This window comes from Homarus americanus, unplaced genomic scaffold (genome assembly GCF_018991925.1).
Source record: "Homarus americanus isolate GMGI-L3 unplaced genomic scaffold, GMGI_Hamer_2.0 scaffold24260, whole genome shotgun sequence".
NCBI lineage: Eukaryota > Metazoa > Arthropoda > Malacostraca > Decapoda > Nephropidae > Homarus > Homarus americanus.
Window position 1 is genome coordinate 3,511,249 of NW_024721079.1, and position 21,522 is coordinate 3,532,770.

The 21,522-nt window shown below is 36.4% G+C and overlaps 2 protein-coding genes across 4 annotated transcripts; one reads left to right on the forward strand and one right to left on the reverse strand.

The window, feature by feature from the left end:
* Positions 1–463: 463 nt before the first annotated feature.
* On the reverse strand, positions 464–7,240 carry LOC121861451 (pre-rRNA-processing protein TSR2 homolog). Its single transcript, XM_042359187.1, has 5 exons — positions 7,102–7,240; positions 4,582–4,672; positions 3,082–3,173; positions 964–1,101; positions 464–677 (listed from the first exon to the last, which is right to left on the reverse strand). The coding sequence occupies exons 1-5, from the start codon at positions 7,159–7,161 to the stop codon at positions 495–497; spliced, it is 564 nt and encodes a 187-aa protein (XP_042215121.1). The 5' UTR covers positions 7,162–7,240; the 3' UTR covers positions 464–494.
* Positions 7,225–20,773, forward strand: LOC121861450 (cyclin-dependent kinase 10-like). Of its 3 annotated transcripts, none has more exons than XM_042359185.1 (9): positions 7,225–7,329; positions 9,535–9,607; positions 9,992–10,166; positions 10,331–10,433; positions 13,512–13,611; positions 15,152–15,249; positions 17,576–17,705; positions 17,949–18,167; positions 20,355–20,773. In XM_042359185.1, exons 3-9 carry the CDS (start codon positions 10,039–10,041, stop codon positions 20,561–20,563), a joined length of 987 nt encoding a protein of 328 aa, XP_042215119.1. In that variant the 5' UTR covers positions 7,225–7,329; positions 9,535–9,607; positions 9,992–10,038; the 3' UTR covers positions 20,564–20,773. The 3 variants fall into 3 exon arrangements, with proteins under 3 accessions (XP_042215119.1, XP_042215117.1, XP_042215118.1); XM_042359183.1 differs by lacking the exon at positions 7,225–7,329 and adding an exon at positions 7,605–8,176; XM_042359184.1 differs by lacking the exon at positions 7,225–7,329 and adding an exon at positions 7,611–8,199.
* Positions 20,774–21,522: the final 749 nt, after the last annotated feature.

The window sequence follows — 21,522 nt, forward strand, 5'->3', positions numbered from 1 at the left end:
TTCCATAACTTCTGGACTACAGTATATACCCATACTATATACAGTATAGTATAGTACAGTACTGGCTAAGCAAGTCCTTGAAGATTACTCTTTTCACATATAATTATATCTTAAAATAAATGATGATGTTGGAATTATAGGAAAACTGCTCATAGATATTCATAGGCACAGTTCAAGAGCTGTTTGCATGACTACAGTACTGTATACCTTGTATACAAGTGGTTTGCAGTACCAGCACATACTATATAATGTACTATTTATCAAACTAAGAGGAGTCATTATCAGGACTGTCTGCCAAGAGGTTGGCTACAGATCCAGAACCAGTGGAGGTCCAAGAAGTGTAAACTATATCATTATGGCTAATATCCCAAGATATTAAATAAAGCCTGTATTTGTTACCTTGAGAAAGCCTCACATACATCATAATGATCAAATTATTGACTATGAAGAATAAGAAAATCCAAGTTTTTTTTCATTTATTTTCATTAAAATAATCATCGCTTCTTATTGCCTTTTCGTATCACAGTCCAGCCATCCCCTTCATCTTGATGTTGTTGCTTTTCCAGTTCTGTAATTTCTCTTGGAGGTTGACTGCTTAAGCTGTTAGCCGTAGGATTATCGGTGTCATTTAGCTGTAGTTCACTCATGTGAGCAGCAACTAACTGGGGTGTATCATCCTGTAGAGTATGACAAAATAAAAATATAGTATAATTCTTCTCTATCCTATTTTCCTGCCAATTTTGACTATTAATTGAATTGAATGAAATGGCATCATCACAAAACTTGTATTCACTGGAATTTCATAATATCCATGCCCAGCAAATATGGCATGGTATAAGTTTAAAGGAGTAAAAAACTTTAGTAAAACCTCCTGAAATTGCGGCTTTTAATTTGGAGAAAAACGTCCTTATGACATACATTGAACCAGAGTAATAGATGCATATATGAAATAGTACAACTTACTTCGCTTTCACCATCAGGTTCTTCACGTATACTACACAAAGACAGGTCACATTTTGGCATTTTGGACAATTCCTCCATCACCTGAGCATCCTTCCCTGCCACACATAACTGGTAAAGATGACATAAACACTTTCCTACCTGTAAATACATTGTAAAATTAGAAAGCATAGAATATCACACTAATATGGTTCTTTAACCCTTAAATGGATAAAAAAATTTGCAGTGGCTTTATTTTGCAGTGGTGTTTATATATAGATGGTGTTATAACATTTTGGACGGCTCAATATGCAGTGGATCTTTATTTATGTTGATTTTATTGGTCGTCGACGTCTATAGTACACCCACCTCTCGTTTTACGAGGGGGGTATGTTCTTGAAAATCACCGCTTAATTCAAAAACGCGTAAATTGAACATAATTTTCCCATAAGAACACATGTAAATGGTACAGGTTAGGGGAACCATCATATACCACACAGGGTACGAACAGTGCTCTCACTTAAACCAAGCACACGGCCAACCTCCGACACACGCTCTCCTCTCTGAAGGCGGGTGATCACATTTAATTTCACGTCCATTGCGATTGTTTTTCGTGCCTTTTTAGCTTTAGGCTCCCCAGAGGAGGCAGATGGACGTTTTCCAGACATGTTCAATGGGGAAAACAGCGTTTAACACTGAAAAGGTATGAGATAAACACACAATGCAAATGAGAGCACTGAGAAAAAGTAGTGCTGGTGTGAACTGAGTAAGCGATGTGCGGGAAGCTTGCCAGACGTCGTCACAGTTGTTGTACAGAATACTTCATTATCATCATTATCTTCACCATTAACAGTAATAATCTTTATTATTACATTATTATAATAATTATTATTATTATTAATATTAAAATCGTTGATGTTAATATGACTGCAACTTTATAGTAATAACTTACAAGCACCTCACCAGGCATCACACGTGACTCCACTGCCAGGCGAATACGTGTGGCAAATTTAAACTGTCTTGAGCGAGTTATTTAAAAAAAGTGCGTGTAAATTTACTTTTGGTAATAATTGAACAATCGAGTTATTCCAAAAACGCTTAAATCAAACGCGCATAAAATGCGAGTTACCTGTATATTATACAGTATAGTTGGTGTCTATACTATATACAATATAGACAATTTTTTTACTGGGTGCTCTCTCAGTCACCCCTGCTGCCATCTAAGGGTTAATAAGATAACCATACACAAATTTACTCAGTACTTTGAATATTTTAGTCACTGAAGAAAGCTCATAGCGTCACTCATTACTTATATGTAACAACCAGGATCTTCCGCAAAAGAACATTCCTATCAAAGTCAATGTATAACAGGAATTAGTGTGCTTACAAAATATTTATCAATCAATAGACCCAAAGCCCTTCGAGACAAACTGCCAGAAAGATAAGAATCAGAGGAATACAGTACGAGATACATTTTTTACTAAGATGCTACTTCATGCCACTTCTCAGTTACACATTAAGACATCTTTGTTATACCACTCTGTCTTTCCATGTAGTTATACCATAAGCAAATTATGACTTCAAGCTTTGCATTCACAAACTTCGCACCCTTTTTGGTAATCAATGACCTCCACATGCACACACAAAAAACTATATTGTATGACGGTATAGTTTGTAACATACAGTATTTTTTGTTTTTCTATTTGGTAAGCCCCATGCCTACCAAACAGCACAGCCACCTATATACCGGTATTGTATGTATTTTGGGGCACAAGATACTTCAGAAATTGGGCTAAAATAGCATTATTGGGTCACCATTCTATTGTATCCGATTCATGTACAGTATAAAAAATAAATCTTTACATATACACCTTTAGTATTACAGCAGTTCCCAACTTGAATGTACTGTACTAGATTACCAAAACATTCACCTATAAATGGAGTACAGTATTAAACCTCATACTATATACTGTTTCTACTGAACATTTCACAGACTTAGAGAACCCAGTTTATTAAAAAAAAATTAAATATACTGTACTTGTATTGAGTTTTCAAATTTCCATAATTTAAAAAATGACATATGGTAGCTTCCTTGAGCTGACATATGAATTAACATCACAAAAGGCATCATATAAAACTCACCTCCACATCAGAATCATCTTCAACAAGAGTATTAAGTTCTTGATCCATTATTGTTGCCAGATAATCTCCAACTTCCTCAGGTTCAAGATCGTCTGCCAACACAAAATAAAGTAATGAGCGAACAGAATCCCTCAAACACGGAACTCTCTGATAGCCGGAATTTAAATTTTCTAGGAAAATCGTTCCCAAAGCTGGAATTTTCTGGAAAATTCAGGTTTTGAGAACGATTTTCTGAGGAGCACATTTTCTAGAAAGTTCTGAGAAAATTTTTCTGAAACCCGGAAAATTCCAGGGATGGGGAAGTTTTTCCGACTTTGAGAGAGTCGTCTCGTTAACTGGAAATCTCTTTCTCGGAAGTGCTCTGCACCAATTGTTCCGGTTAACAGAGATATCACTAGTTGTATTGTACAAGTACAGTGGACCCTCAATTAACGAATGGTCCAATTAACAAAATTTTGGTTAACGAATTAGCTCCAATAAGGATTTTCAATTCCATTGATGAACAAAACTTTGATTAACGAAAGCCTCATGAGAAACACGCTTTGTTGTGCGCATCAGCTGATCGGCTAGTCCGCCAATGCAGTAATTGGTTCTATGTTTACATTCGTTTCCAGTGGAGTAATTATCAAGAAAGTTATGCTCTTGAATATTTTTGCATTTTTTATATTAAAATTATTGGTCAATCTAATTTAGATAACATATTGATAATATATACAGTACGGTACAGGGAACAGTTTTTGTGTGCCAATCAGTTGATCGAATCACCCACCAACACTTCTCAGCTTAACTTTGTTTGCAGTGGAGTGAACATCCAGTTTGTTGGTCTCTTGAATATTTTTTGCATTTTTACATTATAATTATTGGTCATTCTGAAATTTAGTTCACATATTGATAATATACAGTGTAGAAATTATTTTGAAACATGAAGAAGGCATTAGAACCAATGCACTCTGTAAAGAATATGGCATGTCATCATCGACTGCCTCTACAATCAGCCGTTTGATATGTAAACAAAGCTGCCGGGAATACGACATACACATCCTCAAAGTAAGTTAACATATAGTATTCTATTGTTTTTTATTTATTATTATACAGTATACTGTACAGTACAGTACTGTATTTAGTTTATATTAATGTTTTGTTAATTCTATTACCAGCATACAGTACTTCGTATGTACTTTTTCTGTGAGTTGGAACCAATTACTGTACCCAATATCCCATTGAAATAATAGATTCAGTTAACAAAATTTTTGGGTTAAAGAACGACTCTGTGGAACCAATTGTGTTCGTTAATCGAGGGACCACTGTATTACTACAATGGTATCCATCCTACTGGTGATAACAGTGACATCACTTCCTAGGCAGATTGTACATACTGTAAATATACAGTACAGTATATATAAAACTATATTGTAGAAAAGCTCCAATCACTAGTACAGTACAGTAATATGGTACAATATTAACAATAAACAGTCCTGCCCTGCAGTACATAAGCTTTACCATTTTCATAAAAATATTGTTCAACAATGCCAACCATCCATTCTGCTATGGCTGCACTCTCCTTCCCTCCTGCTTGCTGCTGAACTGCAAACTGAAAGAGAAAAACATACTAAGGGAAAAATATTTTATTTAAATGTATATTATGTTGTACAGTAGGGTCGGGATGTATAGCGAGATAGGGTCCAAGGATGTTAGCCATATACTAAATTGAGATATATAATTACATGTAATCAATGGAGAAAATAGGGTTAGGTTCTGGAGGCCAATAAAAGCGACAAAACTTGACCTAATGAGCTTATTTTCTTACTAATTAAAGTACCAATGAACACTAGACTCTGGAACACCACCCAAGGCCCCGTTGTGGGTCGATGACCTGTGCCCAGGTGGGCTATTCCCCATAAAAATAAAAATAAAGGAACACCAGAATTGGCAGCTCATCGCTATCTCGGGAGTACCAGACTCGGTAGCACACGCCACACTGCCATCCTCACTTGACAATCCCACACCTACATAAATGAACAAACCAAAAATATTAGTTAAAGTATTAAATCTTTTTTATTAAGCTTTCCATTCTCTTCATGTAACTTTTCACGTCACTAGCAACCCGGTTGCACTCACCTTAGAAGTCGGAACCGGCAGTAGTTGGCTGCTGACTCGTCACTCACGTAGCTCGACTCACAGCCGGCCTCCTTCTGCTTTCATTAAATATGTATTTTTTGGCATCATTTTCCAGTTTATTCCTGTCTCACCACAATTCCTGATTTGGTCTGGAGTATAGCCACCTTCTTCAACAACTTTTTTTCCAATCTATCTTCACTTTTTCCGCTGCAGCTGTGTCGGCCGGTGCAGCATCCCGACAGAGACACTCCGCATCATTCAGCTCTCTTGATGAAGCTGTGAAACCAGCCTTGGCTAGCTGTGAACTTACATTCACTTGCTGGCTGTCCTTCTCACTAAAGCAGACGTGTCTGTATTTCCATTGCCTCATTTTTTATCATCGGACCCGATATAGCAACTTTATGGCATTACATGTTTTCAAGACCTGAATCAGAAAGACTGTACAGGCAAGTCTGAATGCATGAGTGAGCAGCCACGGTGGCACCTCTGGTGAGCAAATAACGCATTTGTTTGCCATGGCGGTACATTTGAAATATTTCCTGCTCAATTTCCCTCACGAAATAAATAGATTTATCGCTATACTGTATATTGGAAAATGTTGATAATGTTGGTAGTGGCAATATAAAAAAAATCTTTATATAAAATCACTATACTAGAACCAGACAATGTGATGTAGTCGTGGCCAGAATTAGGCTAGGATACAGACACATCTGGCAAGTTAGTAACGCTGTACCCATACCGGAACACTCAGCATGTAAACTTTGTGATAAACCTTTAAAGCATACACTTGAACACTATATTATTGAATGTGACACTGTCAAAGACTTCAGGCCACCTGACTTATTGTATCTTGAACTATGTAATTACTTCATTGAATCAGGTGTGCTTGAGGACATTCTTGCTGTTTATCCCAAATTTGCTAGCCCACACTGATTAGTCTTCAATTAGAATATGACTCCAATGTATGTGATCCACTGACCTATATATACTGCTAATGAATATGATGTATTTTCTTCTTTGTGTACGAACCTCTGTCCTGCATGGCAGTGAACAGTGGCATTACCCACATGAATCTGACCTATATATAGTGTCAATGAATATGATGCATTCTTTGTGTACGAACCTCTGTCCTGTATGGCAGTGAAGAGTGACATTACCCACATGAATCTGACCGACGTTTATGTATGTATGTGTGTATATGTTTATGTATGTGTGTATGTGTGCATATGTGTATATATATATATATATATGTACATGTATATGTGTATGTATATGTGTATATGTATGTATATGTATATGTGTATATGTATGTATATGTGTATGTGTGTGTACATATATGTATATGTACTGTCAATGAATATGATGCATCTCTTTGTGTACGAACCTCTGTCCTGCATGGCAGTGAACAGTGACATTACCCATATGAATCTGACCTCTATACATTTATAGCTGTTAATGAATATGATGTATTTCTTTATGTATGATCCTCTGTCCTGCGTGGCAGTGAGAAGTGATACCACCCTCAGTGTCAAGACCTGACTGAATTACTCAGAATAGGCAAACTGTACTACAAGCTCTGCCAATAAATTTGTTAAACTTAAAACTTAAACTTCATTTATCAAGTTCTTCTAATATAAACTCATAAAATTCGTCCTTCACACCGACTGAACCCTCGGTATTCACTCATCCACACTTCGTATTTCAGTGAACCAAAAGAGACATAAATCAAATATCAAACTCATTCCTGAACCTCTAGTCAGCTACTTGTTTGAAGTGTGCAAGGTGGGCCGAGTTAGTACTGTGTGGACCCAGTTGGTTATTTAAGGTGGGCCGAGTTGGAGGTACACCATTTAATACCTACTGTTACCTTAAAACCCAACTACTGTACATATGAACACATACCTGTAGAGGGTTCCAATTGCCTAGGACTATTGCCACAGCCTTTTTAAACGAAGTATACATGGAAGTATAAATTATTGTCGTGGTCAGAATACTTTAAATCCTCATACTCGGGTCCAGTGTAACCTGGTATTCATCCATGTGACAGCGGCTGTGAGGTTCCAATCCAAAGTTCCAATCCAAACAATCAACACCCGGGTCGTCAGCGTATAACAACACAATCCTCCAGAGGTTCGTAGGAAAGAATGGTACAGGAAAAATGTCAATAGGAAAATATGGCACCGGAAAAAAAGGCATAATTATCAGACTAGGAAAAAATGGCACATTCATTTTTATTTTCATGTTTTTGCTAAAATTTTATAATCTAACCTAACCCAACCTAATTCATTAGCTCGTTTGTAGTTCGTGAGCTCGAAGTGAAATTTGTTGTGCCATTTTTTTTTCATAGTATAAAAATTTTGACATTTCTCCCGTGCCATTTTTTTCAGTGCCATTTTTTTCAAATGGCATTTTTTCCTGTGACATATTTTCCGTTGCCGTTTTCCTCCACGCCATATTTTCCGAGTACCCTTTGGTTTATATCTTGACAGTTATGTTCCCTGGTCTTAAAGGAAAACTTATTTATTCATCTCCGGTATAACTGTAAAGAGGCATCGGATATTACTTTTTAAATGGAAAAAAAGAGATTATGAATGGCGAAAGTTACGAGTCGATAATAATGAAGGGAAAATAATAACACTCTTCAAAAATTATAAAAACCATCCACAAACATGCAGGAAAGAACTAGTGAAAATTGCTGAACACTAAACCCACATTTGTATATATCCACCAAGGTTGTACAGTAGCTCAAGCTGACTCTCAGTAATAATTGCCACCAAGCACTCATTGTCGACCAAGATAAAGAAGATTATTAACATTTTAAAGCTATGAAATAATTATAGATTGACTTGTATGAATACGTAACTGGACAGGTGTCAAGATGAATGAACGTGAAGAGAAGCCTTCCTCCTCCACCAAGAAGACTGGCTTGGTGTCCTTCCTCACTGGTAAACCCATTGAGATTCCTGAAGAACATCTGGTGTGTTTTATACTTCATGATAGGTAATCGTTCTAGTTATTAGATTGATATTGGTCTAATTTTACCGCCCATTTAATAGTGTCCTGAATAAACAAAATTTCTTAACCAAATTTTTTATCATCATTTCACCTTCCCCTAAGGTGAAATGATGGGCTGTATAAGGCCAAATGGATAAAGGTGGAGCAGACGGTTAGCACCAGAAATAACATGGAATGAATAAAAATTTCTGGGGTTACTATTTGCATGATACTAAACAAGAAAATGGCACAGAACCTGACTTCACCAAAGAGACCTACCTAACTTTTCTAATTATTTACGACTTTACAGCCACTGATTTTTTTATAGAAAACGAATTTAAAAACGTCCCAATTTCACTGTGTTTTATAATGGACACTCGTAGTTATGGCAAATGTGTTAAATAATGTTTGGTAATTGTTAGTCTTTCCCCCATACCCCCATTTCGATATGAGATATTGTTTTACTGATGTATTTTGGTGTGTTTCGGCCAGGTGTGACCTTCATTTATTGCGAAAATGATTTTTTTTTTTCGATTTTTCTAGAAAATTTAAAAACACCTAAAATGGCTATTTCCCAAGAAAAAAACGTCACATTTTACTGAATCATGCCAAAATATACCAGAAAAACAATTTCTCATCTCAAAGGAAAGAAACCTAACCAAACCTAGCCTAATCTAAACAAACCTAACCGAACCCAAATAAATCTAACCGAACCCAAATTAACCTAATCTAACCCAAATTAACCTAACTGAACCCAAATTAACCTAACCAAACCCAAATTAACCTTACCTAACCCAAATTAACCTTACCTAACCAAAACTAACCTAATCCCCCGGTTAGTACTAACAATAAAAATAAAATTTTCATATCGATTTTATTAATTAATATCAAAAGAACAACTAAGGAAAATATGAATAATTTATATAAATGCATTTGGGTGCTGTCTGCTCCACTTTTATCAACAAATGTGGTAAATATTCCCTAGTGACCATTCATGAAAATTACTTTTAAAAATATAGCTTTCACTGTTTTGCACGAATATGACCATCTGTTTGTGTGCGAGGTATTCTATCTGCACCAGCAACCAACATATGGCATGGCATGGCATTTTATAAATCATATCCTACTTCAGAAGGTATTACAGGTGTTACGGATAAGTGATAATTTTACATATAATGTCTTATAAATATTTTTTTAATGCCTTTCACTGTAGAAATAGGATTCTCTGTAATTGAGAGAAGTTTAAAGTTAGAGTTACAAGAACTGACTGAATTCTAACTTAGGCATATTACTTCTCATCTAAGTCTGCCATAAGATTTTAATTTCATTGCTTGTTTTCAGTTTGGAAAATGCAGGTTTGTAGGAGAATTTGAAAAGCTCAATCGAGTTGGAGAAGGCACCTATGGCGTTGTGTGTAAGTATGATGAAGCAGTGATTATTATGTTAGAATTAGTAAAAGGGAAGAGAGAGGATCTTCTGTTTGAAAGTAACGGTGTTTTGTGCCTATGTGGGAGAAAAATTTTCCTTAAGGGTTGCCTAACTTTGAATTATGGGTGTATGACAATACCAGTATGATTCACAGGTCCTGAATTGTTCAAGGCTTGAGTGGTTAGCTTTGGTTAAGGCTGAATCAAGCTAACCACTCAAGCCAAAATGCTTGTTAATTTATCCCCTTGTATCAGTTACATCTCATTAGTACAGTCTAGAATTCACAGTACAGTACTATATATCATAGTTTATATCATCAGAGTATTGTCCATGTTTATGTTATTAGTACAGTAATGATGACCACTGGCAGATCGTGCTCGAGACACTAAAACCAATGAAGTCGTGGCCCTCAAAAAGATGCGCATGGAGAAGGAGAAGGATGGGATGCCAATATCTGGGCTACGGGAAATTATGTTGCTGCAGTCGTGTAATCACCCGAATATTGTCTGTCTAAAGGAGGTTGTTGTTGGGCGTAGTTTGGAGAGGTGAATTGAAGCAGTTATTTCTTTTTCATATACTGTACAGTTTATCAGTTACTATACAGGTAATCCCAGTGAATATAACTTATGACTATTTACATCAGTTATTTAATCTGTAAGTATTCAATATATCATTTAGAAGTATTTTGTTATTAATAAATGTATTTCAGCATCTTCTTGGTGATGGAGTATTGTGAACAGGACTTAGCAAGCTTGCTGGACAACATGCAGATACCGTTCATGGAAACTCAGGTCAAATGTATAATGATACAGGCAAGTGATAGCTGAATGTCTCTCATAATTGTCATCCATGAACAATTAGGTCACTGTCAAAATGTTCATACACACAGTATCTTCTATGAAGCATTATGAAAATTGAACATATCTTTATAGTTAGGGTAATGAAAGGCAGGAGAATACAGTGTTGGCCTTACTGTCTACCTGAGTGCCAAAAGCTTAGATCTCAGTGTGCTGTATCCACACTGTCCCTGATTTGCTTTCTGGCATATGGAATCCACTTTTGTAGTTTAATTATGTACTAAAGTCTTAACTTCACCATCTTTTCATTGGCACTTTTACCGTAAAACCTCCATCTATTGGACTATGTTAGAGAGGACAATTCGTTATATTGAGGTTCGTTAGTTTTGAGGCCCCCCATTTAACAGACTATATGGCAAAGGATAATCCATTATATCAAGGTCAGAAAGATGTGAAACCTCCAATTAATGGACTATATGGGGGATGATAGACCATTATATGGAGGCTTCATTTATTATCAAAGAAAAGTAAGGTGGCAGTCTTGTATGTCTTCTATGTCTTGTATGTTGTTGATCTAACTTTCTGTCTCATTTACACACAATTGCAGGGTTTCAATTGTTTCTCTTACCATTGACAACACAACATACAGTACATATATTGCTTCTCACTCTTGATCTTTTTTCATTTTTGTGTTTCTTTTTGGTTCTTTATTATTATTATTATTATTTATTTTTTTTTTTTGTATTTTTTATTATAAATTTTACTTACCTGAATTATTATTATTATTATTTTATTTTTAGTTATTGTATTTTTTATTATAAATTTTACTTATCTGAATTATTATTATTATTATTATTATTATTATTATTATTATTATTATTATTATTATTATTATTACATATTATTATTATTATTATTATAATAATTATTATATCCCCGGCGATGTGGGTCAGTGACTTGTGCCTGGGTGGGCTAATCCCTGTTAAAAAAAAAATTGAGTGTGGGTGGTATATCTGTAGAGAAGTGACACTTAGATTCAATCTTTGCCTGGATTGGAGAAGTAGATGGTTGGAACAGTCTTTACCTGCTGAGAAATGCTAATTTGTGGGAACAACCAGTGTGATGTGCCTATTTTTCTTTTGAGCATCTGATGCTACACTGTTCATGTGTACACCATCCTTGCATCTTGTCTCAGCCTCTTTGAACGAGCTCCAATTGTTAGATCATAATAAATAATAACAATCTTGTCCACATATTGCAGTTGCTACAAGCTTCTCATACCCCAAAGATCATGTAACAAATCCACCAATCACAACTTGTGCTCACCCATGGTGTCAGGCACTCACTAATATCTACACAACTTAGTACTTTACACACAAGTAAGAGCATCCTGTATATAAGATGAACATATGTACATACACTCTCTACTCATCTCTACTTATTACATTTAGGGTACAATAACAGAAATACATATTAAGAAAATATGATACAGAATATCCCAGTTAGCCGGAACAATTGGTGCAGAGCATTTCCGGGTATTGAGACAAATTCTCTTATCCACGGAAAAAATCGCGCATCTATGGAATTTTTCCAGGAATCGGTGAATGTTTCTCCCATCTAAACTATGCATCTGGCATGTATCACCATTGGTATGGAGGTTTAGCTGCAGTTGGACAGACACAGTGGTATTTATTTATGCAAACACAACTGTATATGTACAGTAGGTTACACTATATTGTAAATAAATAAATATACTACTATATACACTACACTGTACTCACCAGCAGATGTTGTCATCTTGGGCTTGTGATGCAGGCAGGCCAAATGGTGATACTGTATGATGACACAGATGACCTGCCTTTGGTCTGTACCATCTACTGAAGCAAGTGTTACTGTCACTTCCTCCATGAAAGAGTGATTGTACACATTAGCCTACAATAGGCATACACTGTTCACTCTGCTATGTACTGCACTGTACTGTACTGTACTGTACGTATAGTAATTTCACACTTACTAACTGTACAGTATAGTATACGTAACTACAGTATTGTATAGTTTTTAACATCTTAACACTGTACCTGTACTACACAACACAGATAGGTATGCAAAAACAGCAGTGAGAGAACAGACTTGTACAATGGCAGCAGACAATGAACTAAGCATGTCATGATGCAAAAGTTTGAGGAGATAGGCAGCGAGATACATCATCCAATCATAGGCATCCCAAGCTGTCACATGACAGTAGTAACCAAACATAGCACACAAGCACTCTGAACCTACCCACCCATGCATTAGACACTTGACGCATGATGCAATCGCTCAGAAATTTTTTCGAATGCCCAGAATAGAGAGATTTTTCCCAGAATGTTTCGGAATGCAAAAATTTTATTTTCTGGGCAACGGAAGGTTCTGGGGATCAAAGATTGCGGCTAACAGGATTATTACTAGGATATTACTGTACAGTACAGGTACTGTATTGTATATGGATCATCAGGGTGGGAGTGAACATTAAACTGAGCTGGAGTATAACCTCTTTTGCTTAGAAACACTGATGTAATGAAACATTTGGAGAGTTTTCATTATTAATTTGATCTTAGATATATATTTCATTGTATTTCTGCACAAAAGTTGAATATTATTAAATAAGAGGAATACCAATACTACATTCCAGCACAGCTTAACCACCCAGCTTGTGATATTGATCGATTCGCCTCATGATATACGGTACTGTAATGAGGAGATTTACAAAAATTATTTCCCTTATGAAATACTGTAGCTGTGATGTATATGATTAGAACTGACAGCTATGCAGTCCACCTGATCTTTAGTACTGTATAGTATTATTGTAACCACGTGAAGAACACTTTGTTTTAAAACTTGAGCTTACTCTTATTTGTGTACACCACACATCAATTGGTTACAATGCGCACATATAATTTATATACGTTTATTATAGCTATCTTATTCTCCTGCCGGTTATCCCTATTTCAAGCATAGAGAATCATTCCTTCTACACAGAAAGAAATTAATAGATATATACAGTACTGTATGTTTGATAACATATACTATACTATTCTGTTTACTTCTCAACAGGTATTCAAAGGCCTTGCATATCTACATTTAAAAGAGATTGTTCATCGAGATGTGAAGGTGTCCAATCTTCTCCTAACAAACATGGGGACAATAAAGATAGGTATGCTTTGTAATTATTGAAGTTTTTTGAAAGTGGATGATAAGCAGAATTAAAAGAAAGTGAGAATTTATTTTTGGGGGGTTAATATTGACGACAGACCTACCGACTAGTTATCTGTTTTGGTGTTTATTTCCTTACTTTATTTTCATCAGTGAGTTCTGATGTGATAATCATTTCTTGTACAGTTAACCCTCACTTTACGCGGTTAATGTAACCCGGAGGGTACTGCGGAAAGTGAGGAACGCGTAAAGTGAATAACATAACATATGGGATTAATTGAAATAGAGTCCAGGCCGACCCCCAAACTCCACTTCTTGACGACACACAACTATGTTGTAGTAAAAATATTATCTTAACTTTATGATGGCATGCACACACAATTAATAATTAAGAGAAATATCAATAATATTAGGTTTTTTAACACTTACATTAGTAGAAAAGATGGCTGGGCACACGGGGATGGGCGGTTGGTTCCGAGGCAGAGGGCAGATTATTGGCCCTCACCTGTATCACTTGTATCAATTGTATCACTATCCACCACAGAGGCTTGCAGGGCCTCTTTGTCAAACCCCCCAAAGTTCATATAAGTCCATATCCTCACTATAATTATCACTATCACTGACTTGGGCCGGCTGTAGTGGGTGGCGGGTGAAGAACTGGTAATGTTTTGATGACTGGGCGACCTTGTGCGCACCATTTTCGCGCCACCTTACACAACATGGCGGATGGCGGGAGGTTTGGATCCAAAAATGGCGCAGCTTGCCAGCCGCTCTCCGCGTAATGGGGTACACGCACCGCGGAATGTGAGCATGTTAGGTTCCGGCAGGGCACCGCGTTAACGGTGAACCGCGGAATGCGGGACCGCGTAATGTGAGGGTTGACTGTACAAATACTTTGTGTGGTAGATGTTTGGGCGCCTAAGGTGCTCACTGCTTTGTATTCTTAGAGGTATTGCGGCAGTTTTATGATTAGGTTAGGTTGCATAAACTATGACAGTGTCCTCTATAAAACACAGTGAAATTGCGTCGCTTTTATAATCGTTTACTATGCTAAGTTGCCGGCGAGTCAGTCATCAATAATTACTTTTTTTTTTTTTTAATTATGTCCTGCTGAGGGTGGTATTTTTTGTGAATCAAAATGGTAAACCATAATATATATTTAGAGTTATGCATCTGTTGTAGCCATGTTTGGGTGAAGGGAAAGTCTGTGTGTTTCTTTGTTTTTGATTGTGTTTATCCTGAATTTGACTGTACTGTACAGTAGTGGGAAAAGACTTGAAAGAATACAGGATCAACCACTTTTTCCAGACTTGGGTATAGGTGTCTTTCTGCTGCTAGCACTAAAGTAAGAAACAATTTATTTTGTTAAGGTATTTTAAGGAAACGCTCTTGTTTGATGAAGTGTAAATAAACTCATTCTATATTTTTTTTTTTATATAACTGTAATTGTATGATATACAGTATGTTAGTGGATTTTTTTCTTCAAAATGCCTGCCTTCTTGGCTGATTTATATTAATCATGTTTTGTACTTTGTTTTTAGCTGACTTTGGATTGGCTCGTGAACTGGGCTATCCAATGTCTCCAATGACTCCACAGGTGGTAACACTATGGTACAGAGCACCTGAACTGCTTTTTCAGGTCAGTGTTTTGTACATTAATATTTGTGTTCAGGTACAGTGGAGTTACGATAATTTGCGAAATCCAAATTCACGTTCTTAAATTCATGGTTACCTCTATTACTACCTCTTTTTTTTTTTTGTCAAATATTCATAATTCGTGATCAGGCGGCAGCTACCACAGTGTTTATTAACATAAAAAACTATAAAAGTTGTAGAAATATCATTTCAGTGCTCTAATGTGACTTAGAAATGAAGATAATATAATATGCAGTAGTAATATCTCAGTTAGCCGGAACCCCTCAAAACCCGGAACTCTCTGATAGCCAGAATTGAAATTTTCTCTGAAAATCGTTCCCAAAGTCAGAATTTTCAGGAAAATTACGGTTTTGGGAGCGTTTTTCCAAGGTGTACATTTTCTGCAAAATTCCGAGAAACTTTTCCCAATAGCCGGAAAATTCCGGTGATGGGTGAATTTTTTTCCGGGTTTGAGAGATGAAAACCATGTGCATTTTCCAGAAATTTTGAGAAAACTTTTCCAGTACCCAGAGAATTCCGGGGATGGAGGATATTTTTTCGGGTTCGAGAGATGGTGTAATGGGCAATTTCTGGAACTTTAGAACAAAAATTTCCGTTACCCAGAAAATTCCGGGATGAAGGATTTTTTCTGGTTTTGAGAGAGTCATCTCGTTACCTGGAATTCTCTCATTCCCGTAAGTGCTCTGCACCAATTGTTCCAGCTAATGGATATACCACTGTAAAACTATAAAATAAGAAAAAGAAGAATGAGAAGAGAATTTTGTGAGGGAGAGATGGGAGGTATGGCAGTTGGGCTGGCTGTACTGAGCAGAAAATCCCCACCCTCTACTATTGGAGGCTCTGTCACCCTTGTAACCCCATTAAAATGACGGTATGGAATATCACCATAAATCCCATATTAGTTAGGTTCATTTAATGCCGGGTTAATAAAGCATTATCGTAGAATAATAAATTTTCCCCCCAAAATCCCACACTCAATCCCAGATGAGTTACAGTATTGTATTGCATTAAATTTTAAGTGCTTTGTTTACACAGTGTGAAGAGCTGACTAGCCAGCCAGCTCATACCCATGCCTGTCTCAATGTACTGTAGATGCATTGGTGTCATCCAGAGGGCGATTATGAGAAGGGAAGGAGCTGTTTATGTAATACTGTATTGAATTACATTTTGTACAATATGTATGTGTTACTGTATTTTTTTATGTACAGTATTATGTACAATATTTACTGTTTATTAAAGCAGTTTTTGAAAAATTTATGCATATTGTTTGGCCTCCAGAACCTAGCTAATTATTTCCATTTGAATCAGTTAAATTATAATTCTCTATTTGATACTTTACGATGTCTTATGGCACCTAACCTGTGAATTATTGCAACTTCACTGTCCCTGCATTATGATTTTATTATTAAATTTGATAATATCAGTTGCTGACAGTATTATTGTTTTAATAAAAAAAAGTGTAATGCTGTATGTTTGAAAGCCTTTGCTTATTTCCTACCCTTGAGGGTTTTTTTTTTTTAGATAATATACCTTTCCTATCCTCTCTTTACAATTGGTTGGGTTCCTTGAAAATGGTTCGTTAAGGAAATTTTTGTATCAAATAACAGCAAATGGGGAAAATAAGATTCAGTTCCCAATGACAAGAAATCCCCAATATTTTACTCCAAAAACATGAAATCGGTTCACTAACAACAACAAAAAAACCTACCTAACTACTGACAAATAGTACCCAACTACTATAATTTTCTACCAAACACATTAAAAAAAATATATAAAAATACCGTACAATATAACTTTGGTACGTTACCTTAAGGGAGGTCAGTCAGAGCTCACCACGAAGGGTGAGGATGGGTGGGTTGAGTTAGGGCCTTACTCGCTGAGATGAGGACTGTCTTCCTCATTACTGCTGTCTGCAAAGGACATCACAATTGCACCCTAGGTGGAAGGGGTGAAAAAAATCCAATGGAGGAGGGAGTGGATATGTGCCTATAAAAATAGGAATGAGTCATTGTGGGAATAAATTGGTGGTTCATTTGAAATTCACATTTTGTTTGTAGGTAAACCTGTATGTATATCTGATGTATTCCATTACTACATATGAACTACTAAACATGCAAATAATATTGCATTTGAAGGCATTATTAGGCTAAGACACGGGTAACAGTCATAGACACAAGTACAGTAGATGGTTCTTTTGGATATGTGCTTTTGCTGATTTATAAATCAATAATTATGTATATATCTGGTTTTCCTTTCCACATTTATATTATTATACTGTATGTGCATCTAAGTTTTCTTTGTACCATTAGGCTAAGACACAAACAACAGGTGTTGACATGTGGGCTGCTGGCTGTATCCTTGGGGAACTCCTGCTTCACAAGCCACTACTTCCAGGAAAGTCAGAAATTGAGCAAATTAACCTCATCATCAATCTTCTGGGTAAAACATATTATAAATTATTACAATGAAATACTTTGATACTTCAGAGGCTGGAAATTTTTATAATGGAACATATTCATTATATCAGTGGCAGTGAATTATTATGGTGAAACACTATTTCAGAGTAGTACACAGTAACACAGTCATAAGAAGATGAATTGATTACAGTAGTAGTTCTGGAATGTGACTTGATTCATTGAATTATGTGGTAAGGATACATCTTGATAATGTTCTTTCTGACAGGTACGCCAAATGACACCATCTGGCCTGAATTCTCACAGCTGCCAGCTATTGAGAACTTTACACTGAAATCCCAACCATACAACAATCTGAAGACAAAATTTCCTGTATTATCACCCTCTGGGCAACGTCTGTTAAACTTTCTTTTCATGTATGACCCCAAGAGGAGGGCTACAGCGGAGGAGTGTCTAAAAAGCTTATATTTTAAGGAAAATCCTCTGCGTACGTATAATTTGGTGTTGCTCTCTTATATACTTTAGTATGTCTTTTTTTTTTTTTTTTTTTAGTGCCAGAACCTGTTAGAAGATTCTGATTGGTTTAACATTTAGTAGTGCACCCGACCCTTTCTTTATGCAAATTCACAATTATGCGAGGACCCTACTTCTACTCACAATTCACTTAGGTAATGTAAAAAAATTTCACTATTATGCGGGAATAACAGTAAGAATATGGCTGAAGATAAATACAGTGATATCTCTGTTAGCTGGAGCAATTGGTGCAGAGCACTTCCGGGAATGAGAGATTTACAGGTGTAAAGGCCTGGCCTTTGGAATATAAATCCCTTGCCAGCCTAATCAGGATCTTATAAAAAGGAAAGTCAAGAACCATGGGTTTCCAAGGGGTAACAAACAACCGTTAGAGATTGACATCTCTTACTACGAGAATAATCACAATACTTTAACTCTGACACCACTAACACAAATATTAAATAAACAGCACTGGAGTCAAACAATTACTTAAAACAAAAAAATCAATAAAACACAGAACAGGTATTTCCTATGGCTGCCGATGAATCTTCCTTCTAACCAGCCCTGTATAATGTTCTGGTAATGCGGTGATCCACTCTCGGGGGGAAGGTCCAGGGCAGCTTCCTTACTTGGTACTGGCATTGATGGGCGATGTCATGCCACACAAGAGAGATGCCAGGGCACGGACAGTGGATAGGGCATGGAAGAAGATGCGATCACATGGCAGCCGTGGCAGTAGCTGGAGTAGGTGACCGGAGTTGACAGCTGAATAGTGAAGGACTGGGGGATCAGCCCACGAGCCCCAGGAACCTCAGATGAGTACACAACCAGAGTTAGAATTGAACAGCGGGGTGAAGTAACAGCTGTGGTGAAGGCTGGATCATGTCTGGCGTGCGACAAGGCAGCAGCGATCTTCTCACCTCCGCCTACCCCCCCTAGTGGGGCCGCAAACGAGCGGGGGACAACCATCCTGCTCATTACAGCCCTTACATCGGGTAACAGAAAAATTTTCTCGGAAGTTCCAGAAATTGCCCATTATGTCATCTCTCAAACCCGGAAAAATATACCCCATCCCCGGAATTTTCCGGGTATCAGGAAAATTTTCTCAGAATTTTCTGGAAAATGTGCCCCTTGGAAAATTGTTCCCAAAACCATAATTTTCTGAAAAAAAAAATGCCAGATTGAGAACGATTTTCTGAGAAAATTTCAATAATGGCTATTGGAGAGTTCCAGGTTTGAGGGATTCTGGCTAACGGAGATATTACTGTATTGGAAAGAGGTGACAACCTTTACTTCACTCAGGTAAATAATTCCATCAGCTAAATTTACATCAGCATGACCTGCAATATACTACTGTACAGGTACACTTATTCTTTTTTTTTTACTGAAGAAAAATAATTGGTTTAATTTGCCTCCAACAGAAGTACTATTTCCTGTTTGTAATGCTTGATTTCACATGAATAAAAAAAATAGTTTTAAGTAATGAAATACAGTACCTCAATATTTTCAAGCAGCAAATGTTCTAAACAATGTATTAAACTGTTACTAAAAACATTTACCAAGTGGTTCTCAGCCTGAGTTCCACAAACTCGTGTGCACTCCCACGAATGCTTTGGTACTAAAATTTTTAATCTGGAAAACTTCCAATAAAGTGAATAATTACTTACTGAGACTTAAATTGTACAGTACTTTAGTTTACTGATTTGACCTATTAAGCACTACTGTATTACAAAATATAGCACATGCAGTATGTTTGTCTTGACAATATGTTACCTTGTTTTGCAATGCATGGCATCATTGTTATGATCATTATTATGATTGGGTTTTGTGAGCTTGCACATTGGTGGTGATGAACTATGTCCTAAAATATGGCTTTATGGGAGGAGGGTGTCCTTCCTCCCTCCTCCAGGTCAACCCCTGTCAAGTGGGGCTATTAGGTGAGGAAGTAACCTTGTGAAATAGGGAATGGTAGAGTTTGTAAGATGAGTTCCAGAATGTATAACCTTGTGTATTTAAAAAAGTTAAATGAATGCCCTAATACTGTAAATGTAAAATCTTCCCCTTATAGAGTAGTGTTCTTGTAGACTAAAGGGCCATTCCCAGTATACTGTATCCCCAATTTATAACTTCCTTAAATGAAGTGTTTTATTTTATTTTCAAGCATGTGATCCAAGGATGATGCCAACGTTCCCACAGCATCGTAACCTAAAGCAGCCATTGGGAATGCAACAATCAGCGACATCTGCTATAACCCAAGTGCTTGCAGGACAGCCAGTCAATTTGTACCCACAAGAACGGCAACCACCAGAGCCTGTACCTAGTACTAAACTTGGCATCAGTGAACTTTTGAACTCAATCCAAAGAAGATAACAACAATTAGTCCTCAAAAATAAAGAATTGTGTATCATTTATTTCTTGTCAACTCAAATCTTTTTAAGGGACAAAAAGGCTGATGATGAATTACCATATCTTACATAATTTGGTAACATACCATTCTGCAGGTCATTGGTGAAGTGATTTGAGGTTTGGGCTTTTCATATCCATATTGGAAATGTAATTATTATAATTCCTTACGATGGACTGAGCTTATCATTCATCCCAGGGTAAGGGAGAGGCCAAGATTTTGTTATAATTTACATGTGTTTTGTGAATTGAATTGAAACAGTTTATTTGGCCAGAAAAAAACAGATACATAGTGGATAATAATAACAATATTAACATGGCTGAGCCAGTTGAGAACCTGAGCTCTATTTTGGATGTAAAATTCAGATTTGGTGAGAGCATCTTTTTTTGTAATTGATGAAGAAGTACGATTGATAAATATAATTAATGGGAGCATAATGAACAAGAATCCCAACTCTTGATATGCAGTACTCTGAAGTAGATATACAGTAATAATGCTTTGTATTTTTTTTTAAGTTTTGTTACTTACTACTTGCATTGAGGTTTTTTAAGCATGTATCCTCTGTTATTTCCCTTATTTAATTTTGTGTGTTATAGGTAAAGTGGGTTTTGTATACAGTATATATTTGAAAATTTTAATTATTCACTCTACATTTTGTAATGTACAGTAGCTAAAACAACTATTTTTGCATACTTTGTGTGAAACAATACGAGACCACGGTAATAAATTTTGGTATATGAGGGCTGTCACTAGTCACACGTAAAATTTCGGAGTATGTCGACCTCCACCTGCACAGATAGTTGTTTTAGCTACTGTACACGACATAAACCAGGTGACAGAAACATATGCAGAGTGATGCCAAAAGATGATCATGAATAACAAGTATTGATCACAAGTACAAAGGGAATTATATAATTTGCTATTA